We start from the raw sequence: 12,562 nt of genomic DNA on the forward strand, positions 1-12,562 counted from the left end.
AAATTTGCGTTTACTTTTCACGTCTTCGCTTCCTGTTCGTCGGCTTCCTTTCGCTCGCGGCCAAACTCCAGCACCAAAGGTTTCCCTAGCAACCTGTAACCATGGATCAGTTGCAAAGCATTCTGGGCCGTTTCCGTGTCTCCATACAAACACACACACAAAACACACATAAATATACCGTGTAGTCAACATTACGTTCTATAGCAGCCAGCGTGTACTCACCTGGCAGAGTGACAAAGGCCTGACCCTTCATGCGTCCCGTCAGGAGGCGGTACAGCAGCGGGGGTCCGCCGCCGGCCCCTTCGAATCTGGAGAACAGCGCCACCAGCTGGGCTATTGACGCCTGCGGACTCAGGTTCTTCACACACACCACCTGGAGTGGAAACAAATTTCAATGAGTATGAGTAAAAAGCACAAGTGAGTGGAGATGCGTCATGTAGAGCTTTGCCGCCATCTTCTAACATCTATTTATATCTATATCTATATTTAGGCAATTTCACTACGTATCGCAGGCAAACTATGAAAATGTGTACATTTAATGGCCATACTCTAGAGGGTTTTCCAGGCTGGTAGCTCCGGAATCGCGGGATGCTTCGGATGCCCTCCTGATTTTCCCGGTTCTCCAGAATTTCCTGGTCCGTCAAGGTCACCACCCGCCCCGTGACGGTCAGCGGCCGGCCCAAGCCGGACCCCTCCGCCCCACGCAGGCTGCCGATTGGCCGGCTGATCTCCAGTGGGTGAGCAGAGTGGCGCTCCAGCAGTTCTGGTGAGCCTTCCTCTGATTGGCTGCCGCCTTCCGGCGGCAAGTCATGTGACAGCGCAGATGTAGAAAGGCTTAATGTTCCGGCCGCTTCTACGCCCTGGGGCGATTTGCTGAGAAAATCTCTGTACAGGGAGTCCATTGGATCTGTAGATGTCGCTCCTTGGGGGACATCTTGGTTATTTTCATCTGGAAGGAGGAGAAAGTCCTTTTATATCTTTTGTACATCAATGTATAAGTGGCATCTACATAGATCAAAACATGTATGTTAATTACATCTTTTCACACGGACATTAATTGTTCGTCAGGCGCCACTTTAAAAAATATTAACACCTCACCCTCAGTAACCACTTACCTTTTTCCATAATGAAATAAAACTCAGGAATTTACGAATCATCTCAATTTATAAATGCCATCATTCCCATATGTATTATAATGAGTTTACTCCCAAGTCAGTCCGAATGCTGTTGTAAACAAAAATATTTGCGCATAAAACTTTACTGGTCTGAAAGCCAAGAGAATTTATTGAAGGAAATATATTCCCATTCTCATTCATTTATTTCCCTACTCTAATAGATCCTACATCTCAATTGGTCGCTAACATTCACTTAAAAAAATTAAATGCCTCACGCCAAGTATACAATAAAATTAAGGTCTTGTGGTCTCAAAGCTAACTAGCATATTACCTTAAAATGTGCCCCCTATTCTTAATAGACGCCAAGTCTCAATTACTCACAGCATTCCTCTTGAAAAAATAAACGCCTCATCCCAAATAGGCAGTAAAACAGTATGAATTAAGCTCTTCTGGTGTGAAAGCTAATTAAAGGTAATACATTACAGTATTTGCACAAATTTAAGCCTTTATTCTAAAGATTCTACATCTTAATAGTCACCATTTTCCACTTGAAAAAGTAAACGCCTCACTCCTACCTCGATGGTAGAGCGCAGTGAGAAAGCCTTGCCGGTCTCTGCCCTGAAAGAGCGCCTGCTCGATCTCCATCTCGCGGCGGGACAGCGGCTGGCTGGTGGCAAAGCGCTGGGGTCGCGCCAAGAGCTCTGCCCGGGCCGCAATCTTGTCCTGGATGCCCTGGAGGCGCTGCAGCTTGACACCGGGAGCCGCGCAAACGCCGTTGCACTAGAACAAAAACATAGTTGCGAAATTCAGACTTCCCATGGAAATTTACTAGATATGTTCCACACCAGACTGATGAGAAACCTTCCAGTGGCACAGTGGCATATACCTGTTCAGGTACTTCCGGGGCGTCCCTGCTTTGCCACAGCTGGATCTCAGTGTCAGTGAGGCCAAGCTCTCGCATGCCAGCCACTTCCTGCTCGTCCTGTTGCAGTGCTTGGAACTGAGACAGGCTCCGCACGCCGGATGCCTGGTCACCGAACGGCCGGTAGAGCGCTGCCGGGGCAAAGCTCCTCTTCTTGGCCACACATCTGAACCACAGAACCATGTTTAGTGATTGAACAGGTGACAATTTGAACACTTCTATTTGCCGTACAAGCGTAACAAAGTAACTAGTACAGTTAATATTAAAATAATCAAATGACGAAGGTGTACTACGAAGGTGATTCTGCCATTTTGTCACCTTTCAACGTCGACCTGGGTATGAAGTTGCCGCAGCAGGAGGCCGTGAAGTTGCCGCTGTCCCTCCGTCTCCTGCTCCTCCAGCAGTGGGCCATCCTCGCACGATCGCCGGCTCACTCTTAACACACACACACACACACAAATTAATCTATATTGTCTTTATTATTTTGTTTATTAATTTATTTGTTTATTACTATAGATGGCCTAAAATGCGTTGGTGTGGTGCATGTCAAGGCTGCCCGTTGAGTAAACGCCAGGGTGAACAAATTAATCTATATTCTCTTTATTATTTTGTTATTCATTTATTTGTTTATTACTATAGATGGCTTAAAATGCATTGGTGCGGTGCATGTCAAGGCTGCCCGTTGAGTAAACACCAGGTTGATTACACAAATGCCGGGGGCCACTCTTGGAAGATGTGAAAACATAATCGAATTAATTAAAAAAATATATAGATTTGTTACAACAATTATAAAAAAAATAATTAACAAAGACAAGAAAATATAAACAATAATAACGGATTTAAAAATGTAAATACAAATAAAGGCCATAATACGATAACAATAAACAATAGTAATTATAAAAAAATATATATAAAACGTTTTCAAAAAATTATAGAAAAAAATACAAATTAAAATACAACTTTTAAAAAACGTATACGATTTTCCTCAGCCTGGGACGCACTTCAGCGGCATTCTTCATTTATAATGTTTAAAGAAAGTCAACCATGAACAACGTTATGCACAGTGGCGACCGAGAGGCTAACGGTAGCCGAGGAGCCACCTGTTCGCCTTCAAATAATAACCCCAACGACGAGCTACTTATTTAAAACAAGTAACGACAAATTGTATTTATGGTAAGAGATAGAGTAGTAGTGTTTGTTGACAACATATAGATAAACGAAAAGCCGAAAACTGATCAGAAAAATTAACACGAGCTTTGTTTACCTTCGCATGCTTCCGCGTTGGACTCCAACATCCGGCGAGTTGCATCATGGGTAAGGTTAACAAACTGCGCTGCCGAGTTTCCTCTTCTCCTTCACGTTATAACGGTAACGGCAAAGTTCCTACGTGTGAAATTTAAATACAAACATGCTTTAAAAGAAATGAAGCACGATGTTTGTAGGCAAAAATCACAAGCAGCAAATGGAATTTTACACACGTACTTCCGCTTTGGCTCTCGCATTCGGTACGTGGCATCATGGGAAATGTAGTCACACCGTTCAGCCAGCGGAGAGCATATACTGTTTCGATAATTATGGATATAGGATTATAAAATAAATAAATCATAATTGTATGGCAGTGTGTCCTAGTTAGCGACGTTTTAAACGAATATTTATAGATGTTGTCATGCAGCACAGCTCTTAAACGTGTTTTAAGGCTACAAAATGACTCTTGCACGGTTTTAATAAATCATCGTGTTGGCTCCCTATCAAACTTGTGGACGGTGTCATATTTATCAGACGCTGCAAAGCCTCCACGCGCGCTGCGCGGAGACCAAAGCCCTCCCCGCCCTGCTGGAGTGTCCTCAATTTGCCTTCCGGATGACGTCAGTAAGGTGACATGGGCTCCTCTCCACGCATGATAGCGGCATGGCGAATAATTGAGGGGGGTGTGCATGCACTTTGAATGCATTTTCAAATTCGGCCGGGCATGTACCCCGGTGCACAACAATCGCTGCTCCTGCGGCTGCAGCGGCTCGGCTCGGGCTCCTCCGCAAAGGGCTCTCTCTGCGCAGCAAGTGAGTGACAGAGATGAGGGGTGGGGACGCAGGGTGGGGTCACAAGCAGGGAGAGGCGGAGGAGGAACAGGCAGAGAGAGAGAGCCCAGCCCTTCAATGCACGGCAGCAAACGGCAAGAACCAGAGGCGCAACGCTTGGCTGATTTATTCGGTTTTTTATTATTTTTTGGATGGGGTGTTGCACAGACAACGACGCTGCGGATATGAACTGAACAGAAGAGGCACGCACCACCGTGCTCCTATATCCCGAATATCCACAGCACACCGCCCCCTTCCTCCTCCTTGTCCTCTCCCCTAAGCCACATTACAGCTATACACACCCAACCCCCCTCCTCCTCCGCCCCCCTCTCCACGAGATGCACACGGAGAGCCGCCACAAGAAAGTAAGTGCACGTTCTATTTGACACATTGTGACGTTGTCAGTGCGGTTTGGCTCTTTAATAATGTTGACGAGCGGAGTTGCTGGCGAAAAGGGGGGAAAGGGAAGACGCGATCTACAGCCTCACAGGACACCATCTTAGTTTTTAAAGGGCTCGCAGCACCGTTTTTCGCCTTACGCATGCGCACGGAGGGAGAGCCAGGTGCACTTCCGGCCGCCATTGCTGTACATCCTTTGTTTATGAAGGTTAGAAGGTATGAAGTAAATTCATTTTTGGGTAAATATTACTTGTTTTGCAAGGGAGTAGATTGAATATGGGTTGTTTATTTGACGGTAAACAAATCATGGCACTGTGATTGATAGGCAATTGGTCTATTGGTCATCAGTAAGTTTATCAATTTGTGTTTTCGATTATGATGAATTTGTTCTTAACTGCTTGGGCCTTGCCAAATATGGTCGTTCCTGGCTTGGATTGCAAAACCTTTGAAGTTTTCCTGTCTAAGATGATGTCTAATGCTGCATTCAAGACTGCTGGGAAATACGAAGTATCCACTTTTGGTTTTACCAAGTCCGCTTCATAATGTGGCAACTGAAACGCCTTGTACTTGGGTGGGTTGCCGTTATTGTTTGATGTCAATTGAATTCTATTGAAGGTCTGGAATTTCCCAGGTTTCTCAAATGCAGCGTTTGAAATTCTGGAAAGCACACAGATTTTGCCTTTTTTTCCAGGAATTTGTGACACGTTTGTGTGTGTGTGTGTATGTGTGTGACGGAAAAGTGGTGGGATGATGCACACAGTTGTCAATCGTTAACAGAGATGAACAAAGTTTGATCACACGCCTTAGTGTTTGTTTGTGTGTGTGTGTGTCCATCATCCTCACATCTCATGAACACATTTGTCATCCTGACATTGCGGGTCTGAGGGGGGCCGAGGGGATGACGTTTCACACAGTGGCGTTAATATCCCGCCCTTGCTGGGTGGAGAAAAGAGAAGTGGCAGTAAAACAGGCCAAAATCCATATGTCATTGTCATAGTTGAATCTGCTGGCCGCAACAGAGGGACTCAAAGAGTTACAGCAAGGCACAAAAGTAAATTTATTTTTCCATTTTGCTTCGTGTTAAGTTCAATTGTAATGTCCATTTTAGAATCATGCTAAAATTTCATCTCAACATCCTGAAATTTTTGTGATAGACATTTATGTCCCCCCGCTCACCAATCACAACCCCCCCCCCCCCCACCCCGATTTTTGACAACATGTGCACTGCCGAAGTGGCAGGAAGGTTCTCCGCGTGCAGAGTGAGGCTGACACGGGAGAAGCTTGTTTCACGCCGTGGCTCAGTATTTTGGTATCAGGTGGCTTGAGCGGATGACTGGTTAGTTGGCCAGCTGGCTGCCTCTTTGTGTGCGTGCGTGCGCGGGTGTGCGCGCGCGCGTCGAGATAAATGAGCGCAAGGTAAGACGACATGGTGTGAGGAATGGGCCGAGCGCTTCAGGGCCAGCCCGAGGGTCGCCGCTGGCGGGTGGCGGCGCGCCTGGGTCGCCGAGTCGAGACGTTGTCAGCGAGAATTAACGAGCGGCAGGTAGTCGGCCCGGCGTGCAGCAGAAGCGGGAGCGAAAATTAATGTGCTGCTACAAATGGACTGTATTGCTGATAGCAGGAGTGGGAGTGTCGGGGACGGGATATTGATATAATCATGCCCTATCTACTATATAGTAACAATGTACAGTTATTCCCTCCTCCATCACGGACACATTGCAGACCACACCTGCAATATAGAAATACCCTATTTAAATATATCTTAGGCATGGTTTTATACCTAGCAAACGTATCTCGAAACTTATCGAAACTTTTGATGTCACAATTTTGGTCAATTCCCTATTTTACACAAATCTATACAATCAGTCATTCCACATGTGTTATTTTTACCTAATTTTGACTTGATAACTTCCACGTTGTCGTATTGAGGAAGATGTTTATTGAGGCAATAAACTGAGTGAGAAGTTACCTCATTTCCCCAAGTAGCAAGGAGGAAGTTGTTTTCTTCATTTGGTTAGCATCGCTTTAGCTCTATTTATAGACACACACAGACAACTTGATATGCCCATAGTCTCCTCTTGGATACCCCAAATAATTCAATATACCAACACCTATAAATGCTGAGAAATACAAAGTGCAGATGGCAAAAATAAACACAAATATGCTAATGTTAGCTTAGCTTGTTGCGATGTGTTCGCTCTGGACCTTTTCGTATTCGCCCTCAGTCTTCTCTTGGATCAAATCTAATTTCGTACCAACAGCCTCATGCCAAGAATTAAATACAAAATGACAAAAGTAAGCACACTTGCTAATATTAGCTTAGCATGTAGCTGTGTCTTAGCTGCTGTGTGGTACGCCACACGCTCTACTTGGCTAAACTATGCCCGCAGTCTCTTCTGGAATTAAATTTGTCTTCAGAACAATTGCCACATGCTGAGAAGGGAATATAAATTACCAAGGTAAACATGCTAACGTTATTTTAGCCTGTTGCTGTTCCTTAGCTCTGGAGTCTGGACACTGCACTATTATACTCCACTGTTTCTACTTTGCCGTACTTTGCCCGCTCTCTCTCCTCTGGAGTTAAATTTGTATAGTCCAGAACAATTGGCGTATTCTGAGAAGTAAATATAGATGACCAAGTTTAACATGCTAATGTTAGCTTAGCCTGTGGCTATTCCTTAGCTCTGAAAATGGCACTATTATACTCCACAGTCTCCACTTTACTGCGCTTTGCCCGCAGTCTCTTCTCGGATCAAATTTGCCTGCATACAACTCACCAAGTAAATACAGTAAAAATACAAATGTCAACTGAAACATGCCAAAGTAGCTTATCCAATTTGCGTTGGATACTGCACTATGATAGTCATAGTCTCCACTGGGCTGCACTCTGCCCTGAGTCTCCTCTTAGCTAAAATACATCTCGATACCAACCGCCACCTGCTGAGAATTACAATGACAAAAATAAATGCAAACTTGCTAATGTTAGCTTAGTATCTTGCTGCAGTATGGTACTCCAGAGGCTCTACTACTGCAGTTTGCCCTCAGTGTCATCTTGGATCATTTGTCTGGTAATCTTGGGGGAAAATGCCAAAGTTGTCCTGTGCATTGTTGTTGTTTCTAATTTTGCCTCATTGCAAATGATGCGTGCAATGGTGCTTGTTTTTCATAGTTTCCCGCAGTTCTTCATTGTTCTCATGTGTGTGTTGCTTTCAGTTTCTCTTTGCTTATATCACCTCTTGCTGATAGCGCCATTCTCTCGGGCTGCGTCCTTGAACGCATCGTTTGAGGAACCTTCTGACCACAAAAGCTCAGAAGATTCTCAAGCATGTTTTGTTTGCGTTGTGTGTATGCTTTGTCTGCTGCGCGTGTGTGCGTGTGTTTTTGTGTCTGTGCGAGTAAATGCGTACGTGTGTGTGTGTGTGTGTGTGTGTGTGGATAAGAGGGTGTGTAGGGAAGTGGCGGCCGGCTTTGCGTCAGCAGGGTGTGGTGCGATAACAGGCAGGCAGCTTCTTTCACTTGCCTCACTGCTCACCAGATGGAGGACACACCCGGTGTTTCATTTCACTCTTATGTGCACTCTGTGTGCGTGTATGTGCACGAGCGTCTGTCGACCGGCCTCGGTTCAGTGTGGTCGTTTCTGGCCGTGGAACTGCACAAACATGCGCCCCGGTCAGAATGAGACACGTTTTATCCAAGTGGAGACTGAGGGCAGCAAAGTGGAGCCTGTGGAGCACAGTGATAGGCTAAGCTAATGTTAGCATGATTTGGCAGGAACTAGAAATAATAATTGTGTGCTTTTGTATTTACTTATTGTCATTATTTAAGAGGAGATTGAGGGCTAAGTACAGCAAAGGAGAGAATGTGGAGTGATACACTGCAGCACCCGGAGCTACAGCACAGCCATAGGCTAAGCCAGGGGTGCCCAAGTCCGGTCCTCAACAGCCCTATCCAGCCTGTTTTCCATGTTTCTCTCCACTAACACACCTGATTCAAGACCAGGATCGTTATCAGGCTTCTGCAAAGCTCGCTGGTGAGCTAATCATTGGATTCAGCTGCGTTGGAGGTGGGAGACATGGAAAATAGTAGGCTGGATAGGGGCTCTCGAGGACTGGACTTGGGCACCTCTGGGCTAAGCTATTGTTAGCATGACTGACCAGATGCTAGAACTAGTACATCTCAGCATGTGTCTTTTGGGAAGGAGACATATTTTATCTGCGAGGAGAATGAGGGCAGCAAAGTGGAGGGTGTGCAGCTAAGGCACTGCAACAGGTGACGGCAGATGTTTTTGTCAAGTGGAAACTGCAAAACAAACGGGACACATTATATCCAAGAACAAACTGAGGGCAAAGTTAAGCAAAAGAGAGCGGAAAGGTTTGCTGCAGATTTAAATTTAGTACATTTAGTCTTTGTACTATTGCCCTCAGTCTTGTGTAAGCTAATATTTATGTATTTAACATTGCCCTAAGTTTCCTCTTTGGTAAAAATGGTCTCCCTTCTATTAGCCTCAGTCTCCTATTGGATATGATTGGTCTCTGTACCATTGCCCCCTGTCTCCTTTTGGATAACATTTATGTCTGTACTAGTGCCCTCTGTCTCTATTTGGATGAAATATTCCTTAGTCACCTTTTCTCTGCAGCACTGATCTCAGTCTCCTCTTGGATAAAATGTATGATCCTTGACATTGCCCTCAGTCTCCTTTTGGGTAAAATTTTTGTGTGTCCTATTGCACATAGTCTCTACTTTGGTAAAGTAAAATAGGTTTATGTGCCCTTAGTCTCCCTTTTGATAAAATTGGTCTCCAAACCATAGCCCTTTGTCTCCTCTTGGATAATATTTATGTCTGTACTACTGCCCTAAATCTCCTCTTGCATGAGATGTGCCTCTGTTCTATTACCATACATTTTTTCCCCTCCATATCTTTTCCCTCAGTCTCAACTTGGATAAACCTCATCCTATATAAATATGTGTAACTTGTCATGTCAAGTCAATATGTATTTTTTGTACACACATTATTGTCTTGTCTGCTCAATTTGGTGCGCAGTTGACATTCATTTTTTTGTGCTCCCCCTTGGCGACTCAATCCTCATTTCCATCCCAAATTGTTCCTTTTTCATATCTCAATGCAATTTAGTATGTCAGAAGCACTTTTTTGGGGGTGAACTTGACGTGAACCCGGAGCGTGCAGTCACTGTATTTTTACCCTCTTTACTCACGCTCATTGTGCAGAAAAAAACAACGCAAAAAAAAATCCCCTGCAATGTGATGTGTGTGCGTGTGTGTATATACCTTTTCTTTTTTTTTTGCCGGGGTGCCTTGGGGGAGGTTTCCGCCTCTGAGCAGCTCGTGGGAGCGGGCAGCAGCGTTACGAGCGCATATGTGTGGATCCTGCAGGGGGCAATCCCCCACCCCCCTACTCAAAACATGCACATACACACGTGCACACACACACTCACATGGTGAGGACCAGGGTGGGGGGGTTGCAGTGACAGCGAGTGAGCAGAGCGCTGACCCAGTTAGACTTTGCTGTCCCGCCCTCTTTCTCTCACGCTGTAAACGGAGGAAAGCATGTAATAACACTTAAGTAGAGTTATGCTAATATGCTAATCTGCTTATCATAGTGGCGGGATGGTTCTAGCATTAGCCGACCACTCGATACTTGTCATGTTACTGGTATCTACTGTGTGTGTTTTTTTTGTTGCTTTTCAAAAGTGTTTGGATGTTCCTACAGTTTTGGGGACTACTTGAAGGCATCATCATAGCTTTTTAAGCGATTGTTTTTACATATATATATAATTTTTTTTGCGCTACTGATGACCAGTAGAGAAATAGTGTAAATTAGCATGTAATTGATGCGATTTTGACAGCCTTAACAAGTAGGCCTTTCTTGTTCTTCTTCTTTGGGGTTTATTGGTGCTTAATGGTCCATTAGCGCCACCAACTGACATTGTCCTCCCACTGTAACTAACCAATGTGAATTGAGGTATCAGTACTGGCCCATCCCTATTCAAGACAAAAAAAAATCAACCAATTGGCTCATATCTTAAAAAAAAAAATCTTAAGTCAAGGCACGCTAAATGGGGATCGTAACCCCCATGAAAAATTATTGTTTTAAAAATAAATGCGATGTAGCGGCACGCTAACAATGAACAGTGTGAACGTTTTTGGGGGTTTACCTTTTGAAAGTATTTAACATTCTACAACTTTGCATTGTTTAGCTGTTCGACATTCTCAACTGCTGCGATCCAATTTGCCGGACGACACACCTCAAACGTGACTCTTGTGTCTCGTCCCGAGCTGGTCGCCAGTCGTGCGCTAACGCGTGGACGCGGCTCACGCTCGGCTGGCCTTTTAGTGGATAAAAATAGCTTGTTTAAAAACGTGCCGGGGACGGAGACGCCTTTGAAGCCCTCTCCACAAATACTTCAGTCGCTCTTAAAATGCGATGGTGGCACTAAAAAGGGGAGTCAACAGAATAAATTTCTTTTGTAAGCTACACTTGTACCGATGAGGCATGAAGAAAATATTTGCAGTTTGGATTAGCTGAAATTAAAGTTGTTGGTGTGTGTGTGTGTGTTTTTTTTAAGATGTAAGGCTAAAGGTGTAAAGAAAAGTAACTTGGGACTGATTCCTGCCATAAATAGTGAAAATCCTGTGAAAAAAAAGTTGAAAATTGCCTATTTGTGCCACAAAATGGCATCACAAAAATTCTAAGATTTGGGGTGAAATTAAAAGATAAACCTAAATGCACTTTGACCTTTACAAAAGAGCTGAATGGCAAAATTTCCAAGAACGAAAACTTCACTGTCTTTCTGTGACTCTTCCAGTCTCTCTGCATTTTAGTTGCAACCTGCTAATGACATCATAAACCCCTGATATCTGGATTTTGGTCTGTTTTACTGCCACTTCCCAAATACTTCACTATCAATTCAAACTCATCCTACTGTACAACATAACTCTTAAAAATAAACAACTTGCATCTGCAAATTTAAAATTTTGTAAGAAAATGCAATTTTCCCCTTAACAGATGGCAAAAATGTTCACTGTACTACTTGTACTATGCTCCTATTCAGAGAGGACCTTGGCGGCATCTTAGGGTGTTTTAAAACAAGTACAAAAAAATGTGAATAGTTTGTGAGTGTTTTTGGCAAATAGTTTTTGTGTTGTTTTTTTCAACGGTATTATTTGTTCACTAACTCCTCACTCTGTTTTTCCTTCTCGTCTTTTCGTTCTCGGTCGTCTCCTTGGCTAACCAACCCCCACCCTTACTAATTCCCCCCTACCCTGACTTCCTGTGTGGAGATCACAAGCTGATCGCGCCCACCCCGCCCTTTTTTTTTCTTTTTCTAGTTCCTGGCAGTCTGCACTCACAGAGCGAGACCCCTCCTCTCGCAGTCCAGTGGTCCTCATAAGGTCTTACATGTTAACTGAACCCCCCCCCCCCCAACCCGACCCACAAGCACCCCGCTAATCCCACCCCACCATGGCCTCCACCCTAACTGGCTCGTCCAAGTGGGATTTGCAGAAGATTCCCACTTTTGCCTTGTCCGAGTGGGCGCGGTTGGAGTCCAGATGACTTCTTAATATTAGCGTGATGGATTTTTGTAACGCCCCCGCCCCCGCCCCACCTCGATTTCACCCCAATTTTTTTTCATCCCGTTCCACTGAATTCTCCGCCCGGCGGGGGTGCTCCAGATTAGGTCAAAACAAACCTTGAGGAATTATTGGCTAATCCTTCCTGTGGTTCGGGCCTCTCGGGCTGCCACACGTTAACTCCCCGACAAGGCCAAAAGACACTCTTGCAGACGTTTTTGTTTTTGCTAGTTTTTTGGGACACAATCTCCACCCAAACGAAGACAATTCTTAAACACATCACCAGCGCTGTTTGTCTTGGTTGTAACAACAACAACAAAACTCTTCCCTTTTCCTAAAGTTTTAGTTTTCCACATTGAAAGTACATAAAACAAACAACACAAAGGTTTTTGGTTTTATTCTAGTTGGACATGACGTTTAAACTAAAGCTGCAGTTATCGGACATTTTAAAAATTATTTTA

At 44.4% G+C, this 12,562-nt stretch overlaps 2 protein-coding genes across 3 annotated transcripts in view; one reads left to right on the forward strand and one right to left on the reverse strand.

The window, feature by feature from the left end:
* Nucleotides 1–5,448, reverse strand: part of rbm41 (RNA binding motif protein 41) — a 7,743-nt gene extending 2,295 nt beyond the window's left edge. The window contains exons 1-8 of the mRNA XM_086057846.1: nucleotides 5,355–5,448; nucleotides 3,302–3,420; nucleotides 2,356–2,472; nucleotides 2,002–2,203; nucleotides 1,691–1,895; nucleotides 549–949; nucleotides 223–373; nucleotides 15–139 (exon numbers count right to left, since the gene is read on the reverse strand). Of these exons, the coding sequence (XP_085913972.1) occupies nucleotides 18–139; nucleotides 223–373; nucleotides 549–949; nucleotides 1,691–1,895; nucleotides 2,002–2,203; nucleotides 2,356–2,472; nucleotides 3,302–3,309 (1,206 nt within the window). The 5' untranslated portion in view covers nucleotides 3,310–3,420; nucleotides 5,355–5,448 and the 3' untranslated portion in view covers nucleotides 15–17. The remainder of the gene's footprint in view (nucleotides 1–14; nucleotides 140–222; nucleotides 374–548; nucleotides 950–1,690; nucleotides 1,896–2,001; nucleotides 2,204–2,355; nucleotides 2,473–3,301; nucleotides 3,421–5,354) is intronic.
* Nucleotides 4,120–12,562, forward strand: part of klf8 (Kruppel like factor 8) — a 30,321-nt gene continuing 21,878 nt past the window's right edge. The window contains exon 1 of one of the 2 annotated variants that reach the window (XM_086057847.1): nucleotides 4,120–4,477. In XM_086057847.1, the coding sequence (XP_085913973.1) occupies nucleotides 4,451–4,477 (27 nt within the window). In that variant the 5' untranslated portion in view covers nucleotides 4,120–4,450. Of the gene's footprint in view, nucleotides 4,478–4,575; nucleotides 4,728–12,562 lie in introns of those variants that run through there. The other variant, XM_086057849.1, reaches the window with a different exon arrangement.

Source organism: Leptonotus elevatus, chromosome 16, assembly GCF_054856555.1.
Source record: "Leptonotus elevatus isolate MCC_2025b chromosome 16, RoL_Lele_1.0, whole genome shotgun sequence".
NCBI classification, from domain to species: domain Eukaryota; kingdom Metazoa; phylum Chordata; class Actinopteri; order Syngnathiformes; family Syngnathidae; genus Leptonotus; species Leptonotus elevatus.